Source organism: Chamaea fasciata, unplaced genomic scaffold (genome assembly GCF_029207755.1).
Source record: "Chamaea fasciata isolate MVZ Bird 193981 ecotype frontalis unplaced genomic scaffold, bChaFas1.0.hap1 SCAF_25, whole genome shotgun sequence".
NCBI lineage: Eukaryota > Metazoa > Chordata > Aves > Passeriformes > Sylviidae > Chamaea > Chamaea fasciata.
In genome coordinates, this window is record NW_027094110.1 from 2,277,334 (window position 1) to 2,302,572 (window position 25,239).

Below are 25,239 nucleotides of genomic sequence, written 5' to 3' on the forward strand. Positions count from 1 at the left end.
ATATAATAATATTATCGTTATTACTATATATTATAACGTAATATAAAATAATATAAAGCATATAAAATATATATTATATATTTATACACTTATATAAACATAGATATAAATATAAAATATGTATTGTATTATATTATATTATATGATATTATATTATATTATATTATATTATATATTTCTATATATTTATATATTTTTATATATTTATATATATTTTATATATTTCTATATATTTATATATAGGTTTATTTTTATAATTTTTGTATAGATTTTTAATATTACACACCTTATGAATTCATAATCCATAAAATCAAATATAATTTTTATAAAACCCCCGGTGCAGGGGCAGCCTCAGGGGCCTGGGGGTGTCTCAGCCCCGGCCGCAGGTGCTGATCCCGCCGCCCTCCCCGAACCTGGAGTTGATTTTGGGGAGAAAATCTTCAGCTTGGCAGCTCAGGAGTTGTGTCCGCGGGCTCCTGGGGCTCCTAATCCTAATCCTAAACCTTCCCCATTCCCACCATCCCTTAGCCCCACACCTTCCCCATTCCCACCATCCCTTAACCCCACACCTTCCCCATTCCCACCATCCCTTAACCCCACACCTTCCCCATTCCCACCATCCCTTAGCCCCACACCTTCCCCATTCCCACCATCCCTTAACCCCACACCTTCCCCATTCCCACCATCCCTTAGCCCCACACCTTCCCCATTCCCACCATCCCTTAGCCCCACACCTTCCCCATTCCCACCGTCCCTTAACCCCACACCTTCCCCATTCCCACCATCCCTTAGCCCCACACCTTCCCCATTCCCACCGTCCCTTAACCCCACACCTTCCCCCATTCCCACCATCCCTTAGCCCCACACCTTCCCCATTCCCACCATCCCTTAACCCCACACCTTCCCCATTCCCACCATCCCTTAACCCCACACCTTCCCCCATTCCCACCATCCCTTAGCCCCACACCTTCCCCCATTCCCCAAACCCGTGTTCGCCCCTGTTAACCCCTCACTCTCCGTTCCGCAGGCAGCCGGAGCTCGGGATCGCTCGGGATTGCTCGGGATCGCTCGGGATCGCTCGGGATCGCTCGGGATCGCTCGGGATGCCGTTCTCCTGACCCGTCTCCCGGCAGGATGTCGGGCCCCGGCGAGCAGTGGCCGGCGCTGGAGTCGGTGGGGCTGAGCCGCAAGGAGCTGGCGCTGGCCGAGGCGCTGCAGATGGAGTACGACGCCCTGTCCCGCCTGCGCCAGGACAAGGAGGAGAGCCGCGCCAGGAAGGAGCAGCTCCAGGAGCGTCCGCTCATCTCCTGGGACGACCCGGCCGCCAGGAACGGCCGCGCCGGCATCAAAGCGGCGCGAGGGCTCTCGGGCTCCGACCCCGCGCTCAGCTACAACGGCCCCGCCGTCCCCGAGGCTCCCCGAGTGCCACCGGGGCCCGGCCCGGCCCGGCCGGAGCCCCAGCCGTGGAGGAAGGGTCCCCTGAGCGGGGATTACCTGTTCATCCTGGACGGCTCGCAGCGGGATTTCCTCGGGGAGCCCCTCAACGGCTCCCGGCCCCACAACGGCGGCGGGTCCCCCAAAAAGCTCTCGCCGCCGCCGCTGCCCCCCCGGCACCCGCTGTGGGGCTGTCCCGAGCCCGGCCAGCGCTCGGGGAAGGCGTCCCCGCTGTCCCCAAAGAGCCAGGGCCAGCCCAGGGACGTCAACGTGTTCTCGGCGGCTCAGGACAAGCTTTCGGGGCGCCGCATCCCGCGGGATGATCCCTACGGCGTGGACGCCGTCACCTGCCTCAACCTCAAATCCACCTACGAGTCCGAGGTGCTGCGGGAAGCGGCTTCCCGGGGCTGGAAGGAAGGCAGGAGCATCCTGGAGAAGGAATCCGGCGGGAAACCGGTGGCCCGGAGCAAGACCATGCCCCCCCAGGTGCCCCCCGCGCGCCTTCGGGGCCCAGAGGGGACAAAGGAAGAACCTGGCGCCCAACAGGAACCGCAGGATCTCCGTGGAGCCCGTGAGAGGATTGGGAGCTGGGATGTCCCAGAGCTGGGGATTCGGAGCTGGGGATTGGGAGCTGGGATGTCCCAGAGCTGGGATGTCCCAGAGCTGGGGATTCGGAACTGGGATGTCCCAGAGCTGGGGATTGGGAGCTGGGATGTCCCAGAGCTGGGGATTTGGAGCTGGGATGTCCCAGAGCTGGGGATTCGGAACTGGGATGTCCCAGAGCTGGGAATTTGGAGCTGGGATGTCCCGGAGCTGGGGATTCAGAGCTGGGTGTCCTTCGGGGTGGGGTCTCCTTGTTCCATCCTTGTGGGACATGGAATGTTGTGCAGGGTGTGGGGAAGAGGTATCTGAGCATGGAGACATCCCCTGAGCCACACCTGTCCAAAACCCCCAAAACTGAAGGTCCTGTGAGTCAGACCTGCCCAGAACCCCAAAACCTGAAGGCTCGTGCCCTGCCCCACAGGTGGCCCCCCGGCCCCACTCCCTGGCCAATGGCTACGAGCTCTTCGAGGTGTCCGAGGAGCGGGACGAGGAGGTGGCCGCCTTCTGTCACATGCTGGACGTGTGAGTACCCGAAACGCCCCCAAAACAGCACCGAGGGGACTCAGGGGCACCCAGAGGGACTCAGGGGCACCCAAAGGGGATTCAGGGCCACCAAAGAGGCTTTGGGGCCACGCAGAGGGGGTTCAGGGCTATCCCAAAGGGATTCAGGGCCACCAAATGGGATTCAGGGCCACCAAAGGGGCTGCAGGGCCACCCCAAAAGGATTCAGGACCACCCCAAAGGGCTTCAGGGCCACCCCAAGGGGATTCAGGGCCACCAAATGGGATTCAGGGCCACCAAAGAGGCTTTGGGGCCACGCAGAGGGGGTTCAGGGCTATCCCAAAGGGATTCAGGGCCACCAAAAAGGGATTCAGGGCCACCAAAGGGGCTGCAGGGCCACCCCAAAAGGATTCAGGACCACCCCAAAGGGCTTCAGGGCCACCCCAAGGGGATTCAGGGCCACCAAATGGGATTCAGGGCCACCAAAGAGGCTTTGGGGCCATGCAGAGGGGGTTCAGGGCTATCCCAAAGGGGATTCGGGGCCACCCCAAAGGGATTCAGGGCCACCTCGAGGGCGTTCAGGTCACCCCAAGGAGATTCAGGGCCACCAAATAGGATTCAGGGGCACCCAGAGGGGACTCAGGGCCCCCCAGGTGATTTTTGGGGACGGCGGGAGCACACCCTCCGGATCCAGCGGGACCCCTGAGCCGTCCCCGCTCCCGCAGGCTGCGCTCGGGCGCCGGCAGCGCGGATTATCCCGGCACGGGGCTGGTGTGGAACGCCGTGAGCGGGAGCCCGGAGCAGCCGGGCCCCGGCGGCAGCCTGAAGGTGACGGTGGTGTGCGACAGCCTGCGGGAGCCGCTCACCTTCACCTGCGACTGTGAGTGCCGCGGGAGGGCTGCGATTCCGGCATTCCCGCCGTTCCCACCGCTCCTGACATTCCCAGCGCTCCCATTGTTCCTGCTGGTCCTGCCAGTCCCACCATTCCCAGCAATCCTGCCCTTCCCAGGAAGCCCGCTGTTCTGGCCATTGCCGCCATTCCCACCAATCCCACTATTCCCACCATTCCTGCTGTTCCTGCCAACCCCACAGCTCCCACCATTCCCACAATTCCCACGGTTCCCACCATTCCCGCCATTCCCACAACTCCCACCAACCCCACAGTTCCCATTTCCACCATTCCTGCTGTTCCCACCATTCCCACCATTCCCGCCATTCCCACAACTCCCACCAACCCCACGGTTCCCAATGCCACCAATCCCACAATTCCCGCCATTCCCGCCATTCCCAAGGATTCCTGGAGCCGCTCCGTGTCCCCGCAGGCTCGTCCACGGTGGACCTGCTGATTTACCAGGCGCTGTGCTACACCCACGACGAGCTCCACGCCGTGGACGTCGAGGATTTCCTGCTCAAGATCTGCGGCCTCGAGGAGTTCCTGCAGAAGTGAGTGCCCAGGGGGGAAAAATGGGGGAAAAAAGAGGGGGAAAACTGGGGGAAAAATGGGGAAAATACAGGGAAAAAATGGGGGGAAAAACAGGGGAAAAGGGGGGGAAAGAAGGAAAAAACAGGGAAAACATGAGGGGAAAAAAACAGGAAAAAAACAAGAAAAAAATGGGGAAAAAACAGGGGGGAAAAAAAAAAGGTAAGAACAGGGAAAAATTAGGGGGAGAAATGGGGAAAAAACACAGAAAAAACAGGATTTGGGGTACCCGGGCGGGATTTTGGGGTACCCAGGAGGGATTTGGGGTACCCAGGGGGGATTTGGGGTACCCAGGTGGGATTTTGGGGTACCCAGGAAGGATTTGGGGTACCCAGGAAGGATTTGGGGTACCCGGGTGGGATTTTGGGGTACCCAGGAAGGATTTGGGGTACCCAGGAAGGATTTGGGGTACCCGGGTGGGATTTGGGGTACTCAGGCAGGATTTTGGGGACACCCAGGCAGGATTTGGGGTACCCAGGAGGGATTTGGGGTACCCAGGAGGGATTTGGGGTACCCAGGAGGGATTTTGGGGTACCCGGGCGGGATTTTGGGGCGCGGGCTGAGCGGTGTCCCCGTGCCCCCAGCAAACACGCCCTGGGCAGCCACGAGCACATCCAGCACTGCCGGAAATTCGACACGGACATCCGCCTGCAGCTGCTGAGCCGGAGCCGCGCCCGCTGCGAGCTGGCCAGGACGGTGCGTGGGGACGCCACGGGGACACCGGCACCTCCCGGGGACACCACGGGGACACTGGCATCTCCCTGGGGACACCAGGGGGACACTGGCACCTCCTGGGGACACCACGGGGACACTGGCACATCCCGGGGACACCGGGGAGTCAGTGTCACCTCCCGGGGACACCGGGGGGACACTGGCACCTCCCGGGGACACCGGGGGGACACTGGCATCTCCCTGGGGACACCACGGGGACACCGGCACCTCCCTGGGGACACCGGGGGGACACTGGCACCTCCCTGGGGACACCGGGGGGACACCGGCACCTCCCGGGGACACCACGGGGACACTGGCACATCCCGGGGACACCGGGGAGTCAGTGTCACCTCCCGGGGACACCGGGGGGACACCGGCACCTCCCGGGGACACCGGGGGGACACCGGCACCTCCCTGGGGACACCGGGGGGACACCGGCACCTCCCGGGGACACCACGGGGACACTGGCACATCCCGGGGACACCACGGGGACACTGGCACATCCCGGGGACACCGGGGAGTCAGTGTCACCTCCCGGGGACACCGGGGGGACACCGGCACCTCCCGGGGACACCACGGGGACACCGGCACCTCCCGGGGACACGGGGGGTCAGTGTCACCCGGTGGGACAATGACAGGTGCGTGTCACCTCCGTGTGTCCCCAGGCCAGCGATGACCGCAGCCCCTCCACCCTCAACCACTGCATCCACCTGCAGGAGAGACCCATCAAACAGACCATCAGCAGGTACGGGGGGACACGGGACAGTCCCCGCTGCCACCTCGGGGACACGGGGACACGGGCACCACCGCCGCCACTGTCCCCAGTGCCACTGTCCCCAGTGCCACCCCAGGGGACAGGGGACACTGTCCCCACTGCCACCACGGGGACACGGGGACACGGGCACCACTGCCGCCACTGTCCCCAGTGCCACTGTCCCCAGTGCCACCCCAGGGGACAGGGGACACTGTCCCCACTGTCACCACGGGGACACGGGGACACGGGCACCACTGCCGCCACTGTCCCCAATGCCACTGTCCCCAGTGCCACCCCAGGGGACAGGGGACACTGTCCCCACTGCCACCACGGGGACACAGGGACACTGTCCTCAATGCCACTGTCACCACAGGGACACGGGGACACTGTCCCCACTGCCACCTCGGGGACACGGGGACACTGTCCTCAATGCCAGTGTCACCACAGGGACACAGGGACACTGTCCCCACTGCCACCTCGGGGACACAGGGACACTGTCCTCAATGCCAGTGTCACCACAGGGACACGGGGACACTGTCCCCACTGCCACCTCGGGGACACGGGGACACTGTCCTCAATGCCACTGTCACCACAGGGACATGGGGACACTGTCCCCACTGCCACCTCGGGGACACAGGGACACTGTCCTCAATGCCACTGTCACCACAGGGACATGGGACACTGTCCTCACTGCCACCTCGGGGACACAGGGACAGTGTCCTCAATGCCACCTCGGGGACACAGGGACAGTGTCCTCAATGCCACTGTCACCACAGGGACACGGGGACACTGTCCCCACTGCCACCTTGGGGACACAGGGACACTGTCCTCAATGCCACTGTCACCACAGGGACACGGGGACACTGTCCCCACTGCCACCTCGGGGACACAGGGACACTGTCCTCAATGCCACTGTCACCACAGGGACACGGGGACACTGTCCCCACTGCCACCCACAGAGACATGAGGACACTGTCCCCACTGCCAGAGTCCCCAGTGCCAGCCAGGGGGGACACAGTGGCACTGTGCCCACACGGGGTGACCCGGTGGCACTGTCCCCACGTGTCCCCACGTGTCCCCACGTGTCCCCGGGCGGGGCTGAGCTGTCCCCTGTCCCCCAGGCAGGCCCTGAGTCTCCTCTTCGACACCTTCCACAACGAGGTGGACGCGTTCCTGGCGGCCGAGGTGAGCCGTGGCCCTGGCGTGGCCTTGGGGTCACTTTGGGGTGGCCTTGGGGTCACTTTGGGGTGGCCTTGGGGTCGCTTTGGGGTCACTTCGCTGGGGATCCTTTCCCCTTTTCCTCGCGGCCTTCTGTGTCAGACAAAGGCCGGGAATCCTGGAATATCCGCAAGGGATCCATAAGGGATTATCAACCTCAGCTCCTGGCCCTGCACAGACATCCCAAAATCCCACCCTGGCCATCCCCGGGCCCGGGACGGCCCCTGCAGTGGGGGAAAATGGGGAAAAACAGAGAAAAACGGGAGAAAATGGGGGAAAACGGGCTCAGGGGCACCCCAAAACCCTGAAAACCCCCCCAAAATCCATCGGGGAACCCCACCAAGTTTTCCCGACTCTCCTGGAGCCCATTCCCTGGGGCTCCTCTCCCAAGGCCCGCCACCCTCCCGGGAAAAAAGAACTTTCCCCTAAAAATCCACTTAAAAAGATTGAAAAAATCAAAACTGAGGCACAAACTGCTCCGTCCCCGTCACGACCGTGTGACAAGGGCGTGTCCCAGAGTGTCCCCTGTCCCCCGGGCAGGAAAACGAGGTGAAAAAGGGGGAAAAGGGGGAAAATGAGGTCAGGGGCACCCCAAAACCCACCCCAAAATCCATAGGGGAACCCCACAAAGTTTCCCCAAAGTTTTCTGTCCTGGAGCCCATTCCCTGGGGACCCTTTCCCAACACCCACAACCCCGTAGGAAAATAATTTTATCCCCCTAAAATCCACCTAAAAAGATGGGAAAAAAAAAAAAAATCAAAACTGAGGCACAAACTGCTCCGTCCCCGTCACGACCGTGTGACAAGGGTGTCCCACTCTGTCCCCCCTGGCAGGAAAACTGGGGGAAAAAAAAGAGGGAAAAGGGGGAAAATGAGATCAGAGCCGCCCCAAAACCCACCCCGTGGGAAAATCATTTTCCCCCCTAAAATCCACCTAAAAAAATGGGAAAACGGGGAAACTGAGACACAAACTGCTCCGTCCCCGTGCCGGGCATGCGACAAGGACCAGTTTGGGTGTCCCAGAGCGTCCCCGTGTCCCCGTGGCAGGGAGATTTCCCCCTGAAGGCCGAGCGGGTGATCCAGTCGGTCATGGCCATCTGCAACGCGCTGGCGGCCGTGGAATCGCAGGAGATCACGGCCGCCCTCAACCAGATGCCGCCCTGCCCGTCCCGAATGCAGCCCAAAATCCAGAAGGTGAGCCGGGGGCACCCCGGGGAAATCGGCCTCGGGAAGTGGGAGAGGGGGAGAGAAAGAAAAATATTTATCACGTCTGGCGCTTTTCCCCGTTTTCCACCACGCGGAGAGCACCTTGAATGGGATCTGGCAGCCTGCGGCGGTTACGTAAAATCCGCCTTGGCAGAGCCAAGGTCGCGGGTTTTCTTGTGGCTTTTCTCTCCTTTTTTTTGGTGGTTTCTCTTTTTTTTTTTTTTTGGTGATTTTTCTCCTTTTTTTGTGATTTTTTTTTCCCCCCCCCCCCCCCCTTTCTCCGCAGGATCCAACTGTTCTGGCCAAGAGGGAAAATCGAGGTATTCCTCTTCTCCTGCTCCTTTTTTTTTCCTGGGCTCGAGTTCGTGGTGCTTTTTCATCTCCTAAACCTCTCCTCCCCCTCCAATTCTTCAGGGAAAAAAAAAAAAACGGGTTGGAAACCGATCTGGTTAAAACAAAAACTTTTTAAAAAAAGGATTTTGGGGGGGTGTTGCTGCTCCCTGTGAGCTCCAAATGGGAATCCTGGAATTCTCCTCACCCCAAATGGGAAGTTTGGAATTCCCCCCGGCATTAAGTCACCCCTGGGGTGGGGGGGGAGCAGCGCGGGGGCGTCCCAAATCCAGATTTGAGGGATGGATCCCTGAGGGACCGATGGATCCCTGAGGGACTGATGGATCCCTGCCCCATTTCCCTGAGGGATCGATGGATCCCTGCCCCATTTCCCTGATGGATTGACGGATCCCTGCCCCATTTCCCTGATGGATTGACGGATCCCTGCCCCATTTCCCTGATGGATCGACAGATCCCTGCCCCATTTCCCTGAGGGATCGATGGATCCCTGCGCCATTTCCCTGATGGATTGACGGATCCCTGCCCCATTTCCCTGAGGGATCGATGGATCCCTGCCCCATTTCCCTGAGAGATCGACGGATCCCTGCCCCATTTCCCTGAGGGATTGATGGATCCCTGCCCCATTTCCCTGATGGATCCACAGCTCGCTGATGGATCGATGGATCCCTGCCCCATTTCCCTGAGGGATCGATGGATCCCTGCCCCATTTCCCTGATGGATCGACGGATCCCTGCCCCATTTCCCTTATGGATTGACGGATCCCTGCTCCATTTCCCTGATGGATCAATGGATCCCTGCCCCATTTCCCTGAGGGATTACCAGATCCCTGCCCCGTTTCCCTGCGGGATCGGCGGCTCCCGGAGGGACGGAGGGATCCCCTGCGGTGTTCTCCCCGCAGAGCGGATCGTGGAGAGCCTCACGGCCGCCATCCTCAACCTGGTGGAGCTGTACTGCAGCACGTTCAACGCGGATTTCCAGCCGGCCGCCCCCGGGAGCCGCCGGCCGGGCGGGGCGCGGGAGGCGCGGCTGCTGCCCTGCCCGCTGGCCTTCACCGTCTACGCCACCCACCGCATCCCCATCACCTGGGCCGCCAGGTGAGCCTCACCTGGGAAACCCCCCGGGGGGGTTTGTAGCCCAAACGCTCCCGAAATGGGGTGAGGGAATTGGGGGTGGGGTTGGAGGGAGGGATGGGGGTGAAATGGGAATTGCTCTGAGCTGAGGGAGGGGTTGGGAATTGTGGGGTGTCCTGAGAGGGGAGGAAGCATCAATTCCAGCTGCTGGGATGGCCCAAAGTGCTGCGCTGGGTGTGGGAATGCTGGGGCACCCCGAAATGCCGCCGTGGTGCTGGGACGCCCCAAAATCCCACTGCGTGTCTGGGGCATCCCAGAATCCCACTGTGTGTCTGGGGCATCCCAAAATCCCACTGTGTGTCTGGGACATCCCGAAATCCCACTGTGTGTCTGGGGCATCCCAAAATCCCACTGTGTGTTTGGGGCATCCCGAAATCCCACTGTGTGTCTGGGGCATCCCAGAATCCCACTGTGTGTCTGAGACATCCCAGAATCCCACTGTGTGTCTGGGGCATCCCGAAATCCCACTGTGTGTCTGGGGCATCCCAAAATCCCACTGTGTGTCTGGGGCATCCCGAAATCCCACTGTGTGTCTGGGGCATCCCAGAATCCCACTGTGTGTCTGGGGCATCCCAAAATCCCACTGTGTGTTTGGGGCATCCCGAAATCCCACTGTGTGTCTGGGGCATCCCAGAATCCCACTGTGTGTCTGGGGCATCCCGAAATCCCACTGTGTGTCTGGGGCATCCCAAAATCCCACTGTGTGTTTGGGGCATCCCGAAATCCCACTGTGTGTCTGGGGCATCCCAGAATCCCACTGTGTGTCTGGGGCATCCCAGAATCCCACTGTGTGTCTGGGGCATCCCAAAATCCCACTGTGTGTCTGGGGCATCCCAGAATCCCACTGTGTGTCTGGGACATCCCAAAATCCCACTGTGTGTCTGGGGCATCCCGAAATCCCACTGTGTGTCTGGGACATCCCGAAATCCCACTGTGTGTCTGAGGCATCCCAAAATCCCACTGTGTGTCTGGGGCATCCCGAAATCCCACTGCGTGTCTGGGGCATCCCAGAATCCCACTGTGTGTTTGGGACATCCCGAAATCCCACTGCGTGTCTGGGGCATCCCGAAATCCCACTGTGTGTCTGGGGCATCCCAAAATCCCACTGTGTGTCTGGGGCATCCCGAAATCCCACTGTGTGTCTGGGGCATCCCGAAATCCCACTGTGTGTTTGGGATGCCCCAAAATCCCAGCACATTCCCAGGAACGCTGGCACCGGGACATCCCAAAATCCCACCGTGTTCCCGGGAACACTGGCACCGGGACATCCCAAAATCCCACCGTGTTCCCGGGAACACTAGCACCGGGACATCCCAAAATCCCACCGTGTTCCCGGGAACACTGGCACCGGGACATCCCAAAATCCCACCGTGTTCCCGGGAACACTAGCACCGGGACATCCCAAAATCCCACCGTGTTCCTGGGAGCGCTGGCAACGGGACACCCCAAAATCCCACTGTGTATCTGAGACTTCCCAGAATCCCAGCACATTCCTGGGAATACTGGACATCCCAAAATCCCGCCGTGTTCCTGGCAATGCCGGCACCGGGACACCCCCAAACCCCACGGTGCTCCGGGGAGCGCCGTCAGTGCCGGGCAGGGCGCGATGTCGCGGTGTCGCGGTGTCGCGGTGTCCCCAAGCCGGGCTGGCTCATCCCGCGGCCACCGCGCCACCCGGAGCCGGGGAGGGGAGGGGGAGGAAGGTGACAGATGGCCCCACGCGACAGCGGCCCCGCCACTGCGGCGTGTCCCCTTTGTCCCTCTCCTCCGTGCCCGTGCCCGCCTCGGCGGGGAAGGGGGGGAGGACAGGGGAGGGGACAGCGGAGGGGTGGCGACAGCGTCGCCCGGCAGAGCCGCCCCGCCGGGGACCCCTCGCCTTTGTCCTTGTCCTTAATGCCTTCCCCTCGGTGAGCGGCCGCGAACAAAGCGGCGAGCCTGGGAAATGCCGCCAGCCCCTGACCCCCGCGGCCCCGCAGCCCTGCCCCGATTGTCGCGGCCCTGCCCCGATTGTCGCTCGGCACCTGCCACATGGCACGGCCACCCCCCGACCCGCCCCCGTGTGCCGGAATGCGCCGTGCCATATGGTGCTGGGGACATCGCCGGGGGCGGGGACGTGTCCCCGTTCTGTCCCCGTTCTGTCCCCGTTCTGTCCCCGTTCTGTCCCCCTTTTCCCCATCCTCGGGGCAGGATTATGCGGCTCCAATGGCCCTGGTAAAGCCCCCCTGCCCCCTTTTCCATCTTTGGGGACGGATTTAGGGGCTCCAGTGGCCCTGGTAAAGCCCCCCTGCCCCCTTTTCCATCTTTGGGGACGGATTTAGGGGCTCCAGTGGCCCTGGTAAAGCCCCCCTGCCCCCTTTTCCATCTTTGGGGATGGATTTAGGGGCTCCAGTGGCCCTGGTAAAGCCTTTTCCAATCATCAGGGCAAGATTCGGGGGTTCTGGTGGCCCTGGTAAAGCCTCACCCCTTTCCCATCCTTGGGGCAGGATTTAGGGGCTCCAATGGCCCAGGGAAAGCCCCCCCACCTTTTCTCAGGGCAGGATTTGGGAGTTCTGGTGCTCTGGGTGAAGCCCCCAGCCCTTTCCCATCCTCGGGGCAGGATTTGGGGGTTCTGGTGGCCCTGGTTAAGCCTCTTCACCCCTTTCCCATCCTCGGGGCAGGATTTAGGGGTTCTGGTGTTCTGGGTAAAGCCCCACCCTTTTCCCATCCTCGGGACAGGGTTTTTTTGGTTCCACTGGCCCTGGTAAAGCCCCCTGTTCCCTTTCCCGTCCTCGGGACAGGGTTTAGGGGCTCCGCTGGCCCCACCCGGCTCACTGGGTGTTTTTTCCCCCCGCAGTTACGAAGATTTCTACCTCTCGTGCTCCCTGAGCCACGGCGGGAAGGAGCTGTGCAGCCCCCTGCTCACCAGGAAGGCCCACGTCCACAAATACCTCTTCCACCTCATCATCTGGGACCAGCAGTAAGGCCACGGGGGATGCCTTCATCATCCTCACCGTCATCCTCCTCTCCCCTGCTCCTCTCCGCACCATTTGGGGGTGTTTTGGGGTTTTTTGTTTTTTGGTTTTTTGGGGGTTTTTTTTTGGATGTTGGAAGTTTCTGTGTCACTCCCCGGGAATAGCAACTCCCTCCTCCTCTCTGGGAAAGGGGATCCGCTCCCAAAAATAGCTCCGGGAGCGGGCGGGGAGGGAGCTCTGGCCACTCCTGGCCGGCGCAGGGAGCTGGGGAGGGGACGGGATAATTTTGGAAGGTGCCCCCCACAAGGACAGGGGGCCCGGCGGGGACGGCGGCGAGCGCGGCGGCGATGCCGGGGATCCGTCCCCTTCCTCCTCCTCCTCCTCCTCCCCGCGGGGTGTAGCTGCCAGCCCGGGCTGTGTCTGTCCCTGAGGAATCCCGACCCCGGGGCACCCACGCCGGGCTCTGGGGCAAGGTCAGTGCCTGGCCGTGGAGGGTCCTGGCCCTGGAGAGCACGGCCCGGGGCTGTCACAGCAGCAGCTGGCTGTCCCCAAGCCTGCGGGGTGTTTGGGACCTCCAGGGATTTCCTGGGGCTGCCAGGGACAGCCCGGTGCCAGCAGCAAATGGGGCTGTAGGGCCGGGGTCTCCTGGGGCATCCCGAGGAGGGGACTGGGAGAGGCCATCCCCGGCACCCCGAGCTCATCCCCGGCACCCCGAGCTCATCCCTGCCACCCCGAGCTCATCCCTGCCACCCCGAGCTCATCCCTGCCACCCCGAGCTCATCCCCGGCACCCCGAGCTCATCCCTGCCACCCCGAGCTCATCCCCGGCACCCCGAGCTCATCCCCGGCACCCCGAGCTCATCCCCGGCACCCCGAGCTCATCCCTGGCACCCTGAGCTCATCCCCGGCACCCCGAGCTCATCCCTTCCACCCCGAGCTCATCCCCGGCACCCCGAGCTCATCCCCGGCACCCCGAGCTCATCCCCAGCACCCCGAGCTCATCCCTTCCACCCCGACCTCATCCCTGCCACCCCGAGCTCATCCCCGGCACCCCGAGCTCATCCCCAGCACCCCGAGCTCATCCCTTCCACCCCGAGCTCATCCCTGCCACCCTGAGCTCATCCCCGGCACCCCGAGCTCATCCCCAGCACCCCGAGCTCATCCCTTCCACCCCGAGCTCATCCCCGGCACCCCAAGCTCATCCCCGGCACCCCAAGCTCATCCCTGGCACCCCGAGCTCATCCCCGGCACCCCGAGCTCATCCCCGGCACCCCGAGCTCATCCCTGGCACCCTGAGCTCATCCCCGGCACCCCGAGCTCATCCCTTCCACCCCGAGCTCATCCCCGGCACCCCAAGCTCATCCCCGCCACCCCGAGCTCATCCCCGGCACCCCGAGCTCATCCCTTCCACCCCGAGCTCATCCCCGGCACCCCGAGCTCTGCCCTGCCACCCTGAGCTCATCCCCGCCACCCCGAGCTCATCCCCGGCACCCCGAGCTCATCCCTGCCACCCCGACCTCATCCCTGCCACCCCGAGCTCATCCCTTCCACCCCGAGCTCATCCCTGCCACCCCGAGCTCATCCCTGCCACCCCGAGCTCATCCCCGCCACCCCGAGCTCATCCCCGGCACCCTGAGCTCATCCCCGGCACCCCGAGCTCATCCCTGCCACCCCGAGCTCATCCCTTCCACCCCGAGCTCTGCCCTGCCACCCCAAGCTCATCCCTGCCACCCCGAGCTCATCCCTGCCACCCCGAGGTCATCCCTGGCACCCCGAGCTCATCCCCGGCACCCCAAGCTCATCCCTGCCACCCTGAGCTCATCCCCAGCACCCCGAGCTCATCCCCGGCACCCTGAGCTCATCCCTGGCACCCCGAGCTCATCCCCGGCACCCCGAGCTCATCCCCGGCACCCCGAGCTCATCCCTGCCACCCCGAGCTCATCCCCAGCACCCCGAGCTCATCCCTGCCACCCTGAGCTCATCCCCGGCACCCCGAGCTCATCCCTGCCACCCCGAGCTCATCCCTGCCACCCTGAGCTCATCCCCAGCACCCCGAGCTCATCCCTGCCACCCCGAGCTCATCCCCGGCACCCCGAGCTCATCCCTTCCACCCCGAGCTCATCCCTGCCACCCTGAGCTCATCCCCGGCACCCCGAGCTCATCCCTGCCACCCCGAGCTCATCCCCGGCACCCCGAGCTCATCCCCGCCACCCCGAGCTCATCCCTGCCACCCCGAGCTCATCCCCGGCACCCCGAGCTCATCCCCGCCACCCCGAGCTCATCCCCAGCACCCCGAGCTCATCCCCAGCACCCCGAGCTCATCCCTTCCACCCCGACCTCATCCCTGCCACCCCGAGCTCATCCCCGGCACCCCGAGCTCATCCCCAGCACCCCGAGCTCATCCCTTCCACCCCGACCTCATCCCTGCCACCCCGAGCTCATCCCCGGCACCCCGAGCTCATCCCCAGCACCCCGAGCTCATCCCTTCCACCCCGAGCTCATCCCTGCCACCCTGAGCTCATCCCCGGCACCCCGAGCTCATCCCCAGCACCCCGAGCTCATCCCTTCCACCCCGAGCTCATCCCCGGCACCCCGAGCTCATCCCCGGCACCCCGAGCTCATCCCCAGCACCCCGAGCTCATCCCTGCCACCCCGAGCTCATCCCCGGCACCCCGAGCTCATCCCCGGCACCCCGAGCTCATCCCTGGCACCCTGAGCTCATCCCCGGCACCCCGAGCTCATCCCTTCCACCCCGAGCTCATCCCCGGCACCCCAAGCTCATCCCCGCCACCCCGAGCTCATCCCTTCCACCCCGAGCTCATCCCCGGCACCCCGAGCTCTGCCCTGCCACCCTGAGCTCATCCCCGCCACCCCGAGCTCATCCCCGGCACCCCGAGCTCATCCCTGCCACCCCGACCTCATCCCTGCCACCCCGAGCTCATCCCTGCCACCCCGAGCTCATCCCTGCCACCCCGACCTCATCCCTGCCACCCCGAGCTCATCCCCGCCACCCCGAGCTCATCCCCGGCACCCTGAGCTCATCCCCGGCACCCCGAGCTCATCCCTGCCACCCCGAGCTCATCCCTTCCACCCCGAGCTCTGCCCTGCCACCCCAAGCTCATCCCTGCCACCCCGAGCTCATCCCTGCCACCCCGAGGTCATCCCTGGCACCCCGAGCTCATCCCCGGCACCCCAAGCTCATCCCTGCCACCCTGAGCTCATCCCCAGCACCCCGAGCTCATCCCCGGCACCCTGAGCTCATCCCTGGCACCCCGAGCTCATCCCCGGCACCCCGAGCTCATCCCTGGCACCCCGAGCTCATCCCTGGCACCCCGAGCTCATCCCCAGCACCCCGAGCTCATCCCCGCCACCCCGAGCTCATCCCCGGCACCCCAAGCTCATCCCTGCCACCCTGAGCTCATCCCCAGCACCCCGAGCTCATCCCTGGCACCCCGAGCTCATCCCCGCCACCCTGAGCTCATCCCCAGCACCCCGAGCTCATCCCTGGCACCCCGAGCTCATCCCCGCCACCCTGAGCTCATCCCCGGCACCCCGAGCTCATCCCCGGCACCCCGAGCTCATCCCCGGCACCCCGAGCTCATCCCCAGCACCCCGAGCTCATCCCTGGCACCCCAACCCCATCCCTGGCACCCTAAGCCCATCCCCAGCACCTTGAGTTCATCCCTGGCACCCCGAGCCCATCCCTGTCACCTCTAACCCCATCCCCAACCCCCTGATCCCACCCCTGGCACCCTGACCCCATCCCTGGTGTCCTGAGCCCACCCCCAGCACCCCAACCCCATCCCCAGCACCCTGACCCACCCCCGGCACCCCGATCCCACCGCCGCCCTCTCTCCCGCAGGATCTGTTTCCCGGTGCAGGTGAACCGGCTGCCCCGGGAGACGCTGCTCAGCGTCACCCTGTTCGCCGTGCCCGTGCCCCCCCCGGGCGGCTCCGGCGACGCCGGCAAGCTGCGCCGCGCCCCCGAGGCCCTGGGCTGGGTCACCACCCCCCTCTTCAACTTCAGGCAGTACGTGGGGGCCCCGGGGGTGGGCTGGCATCCCTGGGGTGGGGCTGGTATCCCTGGGGTGGGCTGGTATCTCTGGGGTGGGCTGGTATCCCTGGGGTGGGCTGGTATCCCTGGGGTGGGCTGGCATCCCTGGGGTGGGGCTGGTATCCCTGGGGTGGGCTGGTATCTCTGGGGTGGGCTGGTATCCCTGGGGTGGGCTGGCATCCCTGGGGTGGGCTGGTATCCCTGGGGTGGGCTGGCATCCCTGGGGTGGGCTGGTATCCCCGGGGTGGGCTGGTATCCCTGGGGTGGGCTGGCATCCCTGGGGTGGGCTGGTATCCCTGGGGTGGGCTGGCATCCCTGGGGTGGGCTGGTATCCCTGGGGTGGGCTGGCATCCCTGGGGTGGGGCTGGCATCTCTGGGGTGGGCTGGTATCCCTGGGGTGGGGCTGGCATCCCTGGGGTGGGCTGGTATCCCTGGGGTGGGCTGGTATCCCCGGGGTGGGGCTGGCATCCCTGGGGTGGGCTGGTATCCCTGGGGTGGGCTGGTATCTCTGGGGTGGGCTGGCATCCCTGGGTGGGCTGGCATCCCTGGGTGGGCTGGCATCCCTGGGGTGGGGCTGGTATCCCTGGGGTGGGCTGGCATCCCCGGGGTGGGCTGGCATCCCTGGGGGTGACAGGAGGGTCCCCAGTGCCAGGGGGTCCCCAGAGCTTTGGGGTCCCCAGCACCTCGGGGTCCCCATTGCCTCAGCTGAGCACCAGCAGCGGTGCCACCCTGGTGCCCAGCACGGTGTCCCCCCCAGTGGCCCCCTCTGTCCCCGCAGGGTGCTGACGTGCGGGCGGAAGCTGCTGGGCTTGTGGCCGGCCACTCAGGACAACTCCAGGGCCAGGTCCAGCGCCCCAAACTTCCACCAGCCCGACAGCGTCATCCTGCAGGTGGGTCCTGGCATTCCAGGGGCACAAATCCCCCCCGCAGAGTGAGGACGAGGAGCCCCCCTGAGCTCACCCCACCCTGACCCTCTGCCCCTGCCCCAGATCGACTTCCCCACCTCGGCCTTCGAGGTGAAGTTCACCAGCCCGCCCGCGGCCGAGCCCAGCCCCAGGTACGAGTTCGGCAGCCTGGGGGAGGAGGAGCAGCGCCAGCTGCGGGAGGCCATGCAGAAAAAATCCCTTTATTGGTAAATAACCCAAATCACTCGCTCGGGAAATAAACCGCGGCCGTGGCGTCGCCCTTGCCGGGGGGGGGGACACCGGTGACGCCCCCGGTGCCACCGGGGCTGTCCGAGGGGCTGATCCTCCCTCTGGGGCTGGGAGCTGGAGTTTTCTGGGGCTCCGTGGTTCTCTCTGTGCCCTCGCTGGTGTCCCTCTCCTTGGGGACAGCTGGCGCGTCCCTGGGCCAGCCTGGCGCGGCCGGAGCACTCCGGGGGATCGGGTGTCAGCAGCTGCAGAGAGTGCGGGGAGCTCGGCCAGAGGGGCTGGCTCGGGGGTCCCTGGGCAGGGGGACAGCCAGGGACAGCTCAGTGTCCCCTGGGCACGGGGTCTAGGGTCCTGCTGTCCCTCAGCCCCTCCACGCCAGGGGTAGGGCCATGCCAGGGCTCAGGGGATTTATTGGGGGTCCAATAAATGCTGGGGGCAGAGGGGACACACATCCAGTCCTGCCAGCTCTGTGCGTTTTGGGGACACAGGGGTGGCACCTCCCCGACCTGCCAGCCCCATTGTATCCATGTGTTTTGGAGACACAGGGATGTCACCTCCCAGACCTGCAAGCCCCATTGTATCCATGTGTTTTGGAGACACAGGGATGGCACCTCCCAGACCTGCAAGCCCCATTGTATCCATGTGTTTTGGAGACACAGGGATGGCACCTCCCAAACTTCCCGTGTGTTTTGGGGACACAGGGATGTCACCTCCCTGAGCTCCCACGTGTTTTGGGGACACAGGGATGCCACCTCCTCGCCGTCCCGCCCCCACCGCACCCCTGCCACGCCCTCGCTGACGCCGTCCCCGCTGTCCCCGTGTCCCCCGTGGTGTCCCCGCAGGCTGACGGAGGCGGACCGGCAGCGGCTGTGGGAGAAGCGCTGTCACTGTCACGCGTCCCCCGGCGCCCTGCCCATGCTGCTGGCCAGTGCCCCCAGCTGGGACTGGGGCTGCCTGCCCGACATCTACGCCCTGCTCAGCCAGTGGACCTCCATGAGCCACCAGGATGCCCTGGGGCTGCTGCACGCCACGTAAGCCAGCCCTGGGCCCTGGGGACACCCCGTGCCGTGTGTCACCGTCACTGTCACCTCACGGAGCGCGTGCCGGCTGCAGGTTCCCCGACCAGGAGGTGAGGAGGACAGCCGTGCAGTGGATCGACTCCATCTCGGACACGGAGCTGCTGGATTACCTGCCCCAGCTGGTCCAGGTGTGTGGTGGCACTGGGGCGTGGCACCCGCAGGTGTCACCGTGCCGCTGTGACGCTGTCCCCTGTGCAGGCCCTGAAGTACGAGTGCTACCTGGACAGTCCCCTGGTGCGCTTCCTCATGAAGAGAGCCATCTGTGACCTGAAGATCACACATTACTTCTTCTGGTGGGTTTGGGGGGCTCTGGGGGCTGCGGGGGCTCCCTGAGCCTGGCCTGACCCTGCGTGTCCCCAAACCGGGGGAGACCCCAAACCTGGCCTGACCCTGCGTGTCCCCAGACCAGGGGAGACCCTGAGCCTGGCCTGACCTTGTGGGTCACCAAGGGAAGGGACACCCGGAGCCTGGCCTGACCCTGCGTGTCCCCAAACTGGAAATGACCCTGAGCCTGGCCTGACCCCGCGTGTCCCCAAGCCGGGCAGGTCCCCAAGGCTGGCCTGACCCCGCGTGTCCCCAAGCCGGGCAGGTCCCCAAGGCTGGCCTGACCCCGCGTGTCCCCGGCAGGCTGCTCAAGGACGGCCTGAAGGACTCTCAGTTCAGCATCCGGTACCAGTACCTGCTGGCGGCGCTGCTGTGCTGCTGCGGCAAGGGGCTGCGCGAGGAGTTCGACCGCCAGTGCCTGCTGGTCAGCACGCTGGCCAGGCTGGCACAGCAGGTGCGGGACGCCGCGCCCTCCGCCCGCCAGGTGGGTGCTGGGGGCTGGGAGGGGTGCAGGGGGGTGCGGGGTGTCAGTCCCCTGTCCCAAACTCACCCCTCCTGTCCCGTGCCCGCCTTGTCCCGTCACATTCCTACCCCATCCCGTGTCCATCCTGGTTTTTGCTCGCTGTGTTCCGTGCCTGCTCCATGCCCTGCTGGCCCTTTCCCATGCCCTCCCCCTCTCTGTCCCATCCCTATCCCATGGTCACCGTGTTCCTTGCCCATCCCATTTCCATCCTATCCCATCCCACTCCATCCCATCACATCCTATCCCATGGATCCCATTCCCATGAATCACACCCCATTCCCATGGATCTCATCCCATGGATCCCATTCCCATGGATTCCATTCCCATGGATTCCACCCCATGGATCCCATCCCATCGATCCCATTCCCATGGATCCCACGCCATGGATCCCACCCCATGGATCCCGTTCCCACGGATCCCACGGATCCCATTCCCGCAGGCCATCCTGCGCGAGGGCCTGGAGGACGTGGCTCAGTTCTTCAAGGCGCACGGCTCGTGCCGGCTGCCGCTCAGCCCCAGCCTGCTGGTCAAGGGCATCGTGCCCCGGGTGAGTGCCGGCCCCGGGGGGCTCGGGGGGCTCCGCTGCCCGCCCCCGGCCCGCCCTGACCCCCCTCCCCACGGCAGGACTGCTCCTACTTCAACTCCAACGCCGTCCCGCTGAAGCTCTCCTTCCTGAACGTGGATCCGCTCGGGGAGAACATCCGCGTCATCTTCAAGGTGAGCCCGGCGCCTGTGGAAATGCCCAAATCCTGGCACAGCCCCCTGAGACTGCCCCGGGCTCTGAGGGCTCTGAGGGCTCTCCCTGGCTCTGGTGGCTTCTCCCTGGCTCTGGTGGCTCTGGTGGCCCTGGTGGCCCTGGTGGCTGTGGTGGCCCTGAAGGCTCTCCCCTGGCTCTGATGGTTCCGGTGGCTCTGATGGTTCTGGTGGCTCTGGTGGCTCTGGTGGCCCTGGTGGCCCTGGTGGCTGTCCCCCGTCTCTGACAGCTCTGGTGGCTCTGGTGGCTCTGGTGGCCCTGGTGGCTGTCCCCCGTCTCTGACAGCTCTGGTGGCTCTCCCATGGCTCTGGTGGCCCTGGTGGCTGTCCCCCGTCTCTGATGGCTCTGGTGGCTCTCCCATGGCCCTGGTGGCCCTGGTGGCTGTCCCCCGTCTCTGACGGCTCTGGTGGCTCTCCCATGGCTCTGGTGGCCCTGGTGGCTGTCCCCCGTCTCTGACAGCTCTGGTGGCTCTCCCATGGCTCTGGTGGCCCTGGTGGCTGTCCCCCGTCTCTGACGGCTCTGGTGGCTCTCCCATGGCCCTGGTGGCCCTGGTGGCTGTCCCCCGTCTCTGACGGCTCTGGTGGCTGTCCCCCGGCAGTGTGGCGATGACCTGCGGCAGGACATGCTGACGCTGCAGATGATCCGCATCATGAACAAGATCTGGGTGCAGGAGGGGCTGGACATGCGCATGGTCATCTTCCGCTGCTTCTCCACCGGCCGCGGGCGGGGTGAGACGGACTTTGGGGGTCCCCAGGGGTCACCGAGCTCCGGGTGGGGCTGGCGGTGGCTGGAGACACCTGACCCCACCAGTGGTGACGCGTGGGGAGGGGTTGGGTTGATGACAAAGGGGGTCGGGGTCACGTTTTTGGGGTTGGGAGGGTCTCACCCCGCTGTCCCACCTGCCAGGCATGGTGGAGATGATCCCCAACGCCGAGACCCTGCGGAAGATCCAGGTGGAGCACGGCGTCACCGGCTCCTTCAAGGACCGGCCGCTGGCGGACTGGCTGCAGAAACACAACCCCAAGGAGGACGAGTACGAGAAGGTGAGGGAGAATCCCTGCTCCTCGTGTCCCCCGATCCGGGGGCCAGCCCCTGGATGCTTCCCATCCTTTCTCCTCATGCTCTCCTCTTTCCCTGCAGGCCGTGGAGAACTTCATCTACTCGTGCGCCGGCTGCTGCGTGGCCACCTACGTGCTGGGCATCTGTGACAGGCACAACGACAACATCATGCTCAAGACCACGGGCCACATGTTCCACATCGATTTCGGCAGGTTCCTGGGCCACGCCCAGATGTTCGGCAACATCAAGAGGTGAGAGAGGCCCCGGGGACCTCCTGCCCTCACGCCTGCGGAGGGGGAAGCTCCGTGTCCTTGTCCTGGTGGTGGGTGACCTTTCCCTCTCCTTGTCCTGGTGGTGGGGACCTCTCCCTGTCATCCCAGTGGTGGCCACAGTGACTTCTCCTTGTCCTGGTAGGGGGTGACCTTTTCCTCTCCTTATCCTGGTCATCAGTGACCTTTCCCTGTCCTTGTCCTGGTGGGAGGTGACCTCCTTTTCTCCTTGTCCTGGTGATGAATGACCTTTCCTTCTCCATGTCCTGGTGGTGGGTGACCTTTCCCCGTTATCCCAGTGGAGGCCACAGTGACCTCCCCTTCTCCCTGTCCTGGTGATCAGTGACCTCTCCCTCTCCATGCCCTGGTGACCAGTGACCTCTCCCTCTCCATGTCCTGGTGACCAGTGACCTCTCCCTCTCCCTGTCCTGGTGACCAGTGACCTCTCCCTCTCCCTGTCCTGGTGACCAGTGACCTCTCCCTCTCCATGTCCTGGTGACCAGTGACCTCTCCCTCTCCATGCCCCGGCAGTGGGTGACCTCTCCCGGTCCCGCCCCCCATCCCTGCTCACTCTGTCCCTCCTGTCCCCCTGCGCAGGGACCGGGCGCCCTTCGTCTTCACCTCGGACATGGCGTACGTCATCAACGGCGGGGACAAGCCCTCCAGCCGCTTCCACGACTTCGTGGACCTGTGCTGCCAGGCCTACAACCTGATCCGCAAGCACACCCACCTCTTCCTCAACCTGCTGGGGCTGGTGAGAGCCGGGAGGGGGCCACAAAATCCCCCGCAGGGGGTCCCTCTGTCCCCTGTCCTCATCCCTGTCCTCGTCCCTGCCAGATGCTGTCCTGCGGCATCCCCGAGCTCTCCGACCTGGAGGACCTCAAGTACGTCTACGACGCGCTGAGGCCGCAGGACTCTGACGCCGATGCCACCACCTACTTCACCAGGTAGGGGACACCGGCTGGGTGACGCAGCAGCGGCCGGAAGGTCCCTCGGATGGTGGCACTGAGCACGCGGCGGCCTCGTTGCAGGTTGATCGAGTCCAGCCTGGGCAGCGTGGCCACCAAGCTCAACTTCTTCATCCACAACCTGGCGCAGATGAAGTTCACGGGCTCGGACGCCCGGCCCGCGCTGTCCTTCGCTCCCCGCACGCACACCCTCAAAACGTCCGGCCGGATCCGCGACGTCTTCCTCTGCCGCCACGAGAGGGTCTTCAACCCCAGCAAGGGCTACGTGAGTGGGGACAGCCGGGGACAGGCTCAGGGGACAGCTGGGGACACGCCCAGGTCCCCGTCCCACGGCCCCACCTCTCCGCAGACCTACGTGGTGAAGGTGCAGCGGGACAGCGAGGTGACCTTCGTGCAGCGCACCTTCGAGGAGTTCCAGGAGCTGCACAACAAACTGCGCCTGCTCTTCCCCTCCTCGCTGCTGCCCAGGTAAGGCCTGAAGCCCCTCGGGACCTCCAGGGACTCCCCAAAGTCCCCTCTGGGACCCCTCTGAGGGCGTCCGTCCCCGCAGCTTCCCCAGCAGGTTCGTCATCGGGCGCTCGCGGGGCGAGGCGGTGGCCGAGCGGCGCAAGGAGGAGCTCAACGGCTACATCTGGCACCTGATCCACGCCGCCCCCGAGGTGGCAGAGGTGGGGACACGGGGCGGAGGTCACGGGGAGGTGGGGACAGCGCCAGGGCCACCAGCGGGGCGGGGAAAGGCATGGGGACAACGCCAGCGCATAGAGCATTGGTGTGTGCCCATGGGTGTGTGGCCTGGTTGTGAACGGTGGGGACGTTGTCACCGCTGTCACCGCTAATGTCACCTCCTGACCCTGCAGTGTGACCTCATCTACACCTTCTTCCACCCGCTGCCCCGGGATGAGAAAGCGGCCGGAACCAACCCGACCCCGAAGGCGGCAGGTGGGGAAGGGGAGATTCTGGGGGGGTGGTTTTAGGTGGGTGATTTTAGGGGCTGACATCAGGGTCTCCCATCCCTCCTGTCCCCTTCTCCAGACACCACGTGGGCTCGATCCCTGGGCAAGGTCGGCGGGGAGGTGAAACTCTCCATCTCCTACAAGAACAACAAGCTCTTCATCATGGTGATGCACATCCGAGGGCTGGTAGGACTGCGGCACCCGCGGGGAGCAGGGCGGGGGGACTGTCCCCTCCCTGCGCTCACGGCGTGTCCCCACCCTGCCCCACAGCCACCCCTGCAGGACGGCAACGACCCCGACCCCTACGTCAAGACCTACCTGCTGCCCGACCCCCAGAAAACCACCAAGAGGAAAACCAAAGTGGCCCGAAAAACCTGCAACCCCACCTACAACGAGATGGTGAGCGCGACGCGGGGGGAGGTGGGGACGGATTTGGGGTGTCCCCATGGGTGGTGGCCCAGCTGAGGGTTTTGTCCCCGTTGTGTCCCGCAGCTGGTGTACGACGGGATCCCCCGGGGGGACCTGGAGCAGCGGGAGCTGCGGCTGAGCGTGCTGAGCGAGGAAGGATTTTGGGAGAACATCCTGCTGGGGGAGGTGGGGATTCGCCTGCGAGACCTGGACCTGGCCCAGGAGAAGATGGGCTGGTTCGCGCTGGGCTCCCGCGGCCACGGCACCCTCTGATCCCCCCGCCCTCACCCCAGGGACCCCCGGGTGTGTCCCCAAAAACGGGCGCTGCCCAGGTGGGCTTCTTCTTTAAGTTTACCTTGTGTCAAGGGAGCAACGCGGGGCGGGAGGGGCGCGGCGGTGGGCGTGGGGGGGGTTATTTCTTCCTTTGGGATCTCGGTGTTTTAATTGTTTTTAATTAACGAGTAGCGTGAGCAGCGGGCAGGGGGGCGGAGGGGAGGGGGAGGTGGCACAGGGGGGGTTTTGGGGACCGGGCGATTCCCCCCGCGGGGAATCCGCTCCCAAAGGAGAGCGGCGTGGCGGGGTGCCCGTCCCGTGTGGCTGCCGGCCACCTTCGCTGTCCCCGTGCCCTGGGGACAATCTGTGTGTCCTCTCCCCCACCCCCCTCCCCGCCTGCCAACCCGGCCCCGGGTGCGGGCTTGGTGCCTGTGGTGCTTTTGTTTACAGCGACAGCTCCGTAAACGGACGAAATGTTTCTCAGGATCGAGAATAATTAACTTTAACCTTTATATTAAAAGTTTTAAATATTGGCTCGGCTGGCAGTTGTGGGGGCGGCCTGGCTTCTCGGGGCTGGGGGGGAGTTGGGAATTGCCTGCCTTGGGACTCCTCCGGTGTCGGGACCCTCCTGCCGGGAACACGGGAATGGGATCGGGAAAGGGGATGAAAGGCGCGGGGTGGCACATCTGCCACATCTGGGCACACATCTGGGCACACATCTGCCCGCTCTGGGGGTCTGGGGTGTGCCTCCCTCAACTCCCAGGATCCTCCAGCCCGTCTCGCAATGCGCCCCTCGCCCACCGCTGTCCCTGGGGCTGACAAAGTGACCCCAGAGCGTCCCCAGGGTGTCCCCAAGGTGTCCCCAAGGTGTCCCGTGACCAACCCCGGGTGGGTTCGGGGTGTCCCCCCCCGACTCCGCCGCGCCGCCAGGGGGCGCTGCCGCGCGCCGCGCGCCGGCTGATGCAATACCCGCGGGGCGTGGCCACAGGGGGAGTGGGCGCGACCTCGCCGACACCGCCCAATGAGAGGCGGTGATGTAAAGTGGGCGTGGCGATGAGGGCACCGCCCCGCCCCTCCCTCTAAGGAC

At 64.3% G+C, this 25,239-nt stretch overlaps 1 protein-coding gene across 1 annotated transcript; it reads left to right on the top strand.

The window, feature by feature from the left end:
* The first annotated feature begins 290 nt into the window (after positions 1 to 290).
* PIK3C2B (phosphatidylinositol-4-phosphate 3-kinase catalytic subunit type 2 beta) lies at positions 291 to 24,685 on the top strand. Its single transcript, XM_066203875.1, is given in 33 exon segments — positions 291 to 1,923; positions 1,925 to 2,005; positions 2,459 to 2,559; positions 3,264 to 3,418; positions 3,861 to 3,981; positions 4,603 to 4,714; positions 5,395 to 5,474; positions 6,605 to 6,668; positions 7,748 to 7,894; positions 8,193 to 8,226; positions 9,156 to 9,351; positions 12,221 to 12,343; positions 16,200 to 16,367; positions 17,170 to 17,281; positions 17,381 to 17,523; positions 18,385 to 18,573; positions 18,656 to 18,749; positions 18,820 to 18,914; positions 19,249 to 19,429; positions 19,908 to 20,015; positions 20,093 to 20,185; positions 20,821 to 20,950; positions 21,129 to 21,265; positions 21,363 to 21,532; positions 22,148 to 22,304; positions 22,388 to 22,497; positions 22,582 to 22,783; positions 22,868 to 22,986; positions 23,069 to 23,186; positions 23,376 to 23,457; positions 23,551 to 23,657; positions 23,742 to 23,870; positions 23,964 to 24,685. Coding segments are annotated over 33 exon segments (4,836 nt in total). The 5' UTR covers positions 291 to 1,134; the 3' UTR covers positions 24,153 to 24,685.
* Positions 24,686 to 25,239: the final 554 nt, after the last annotated feature.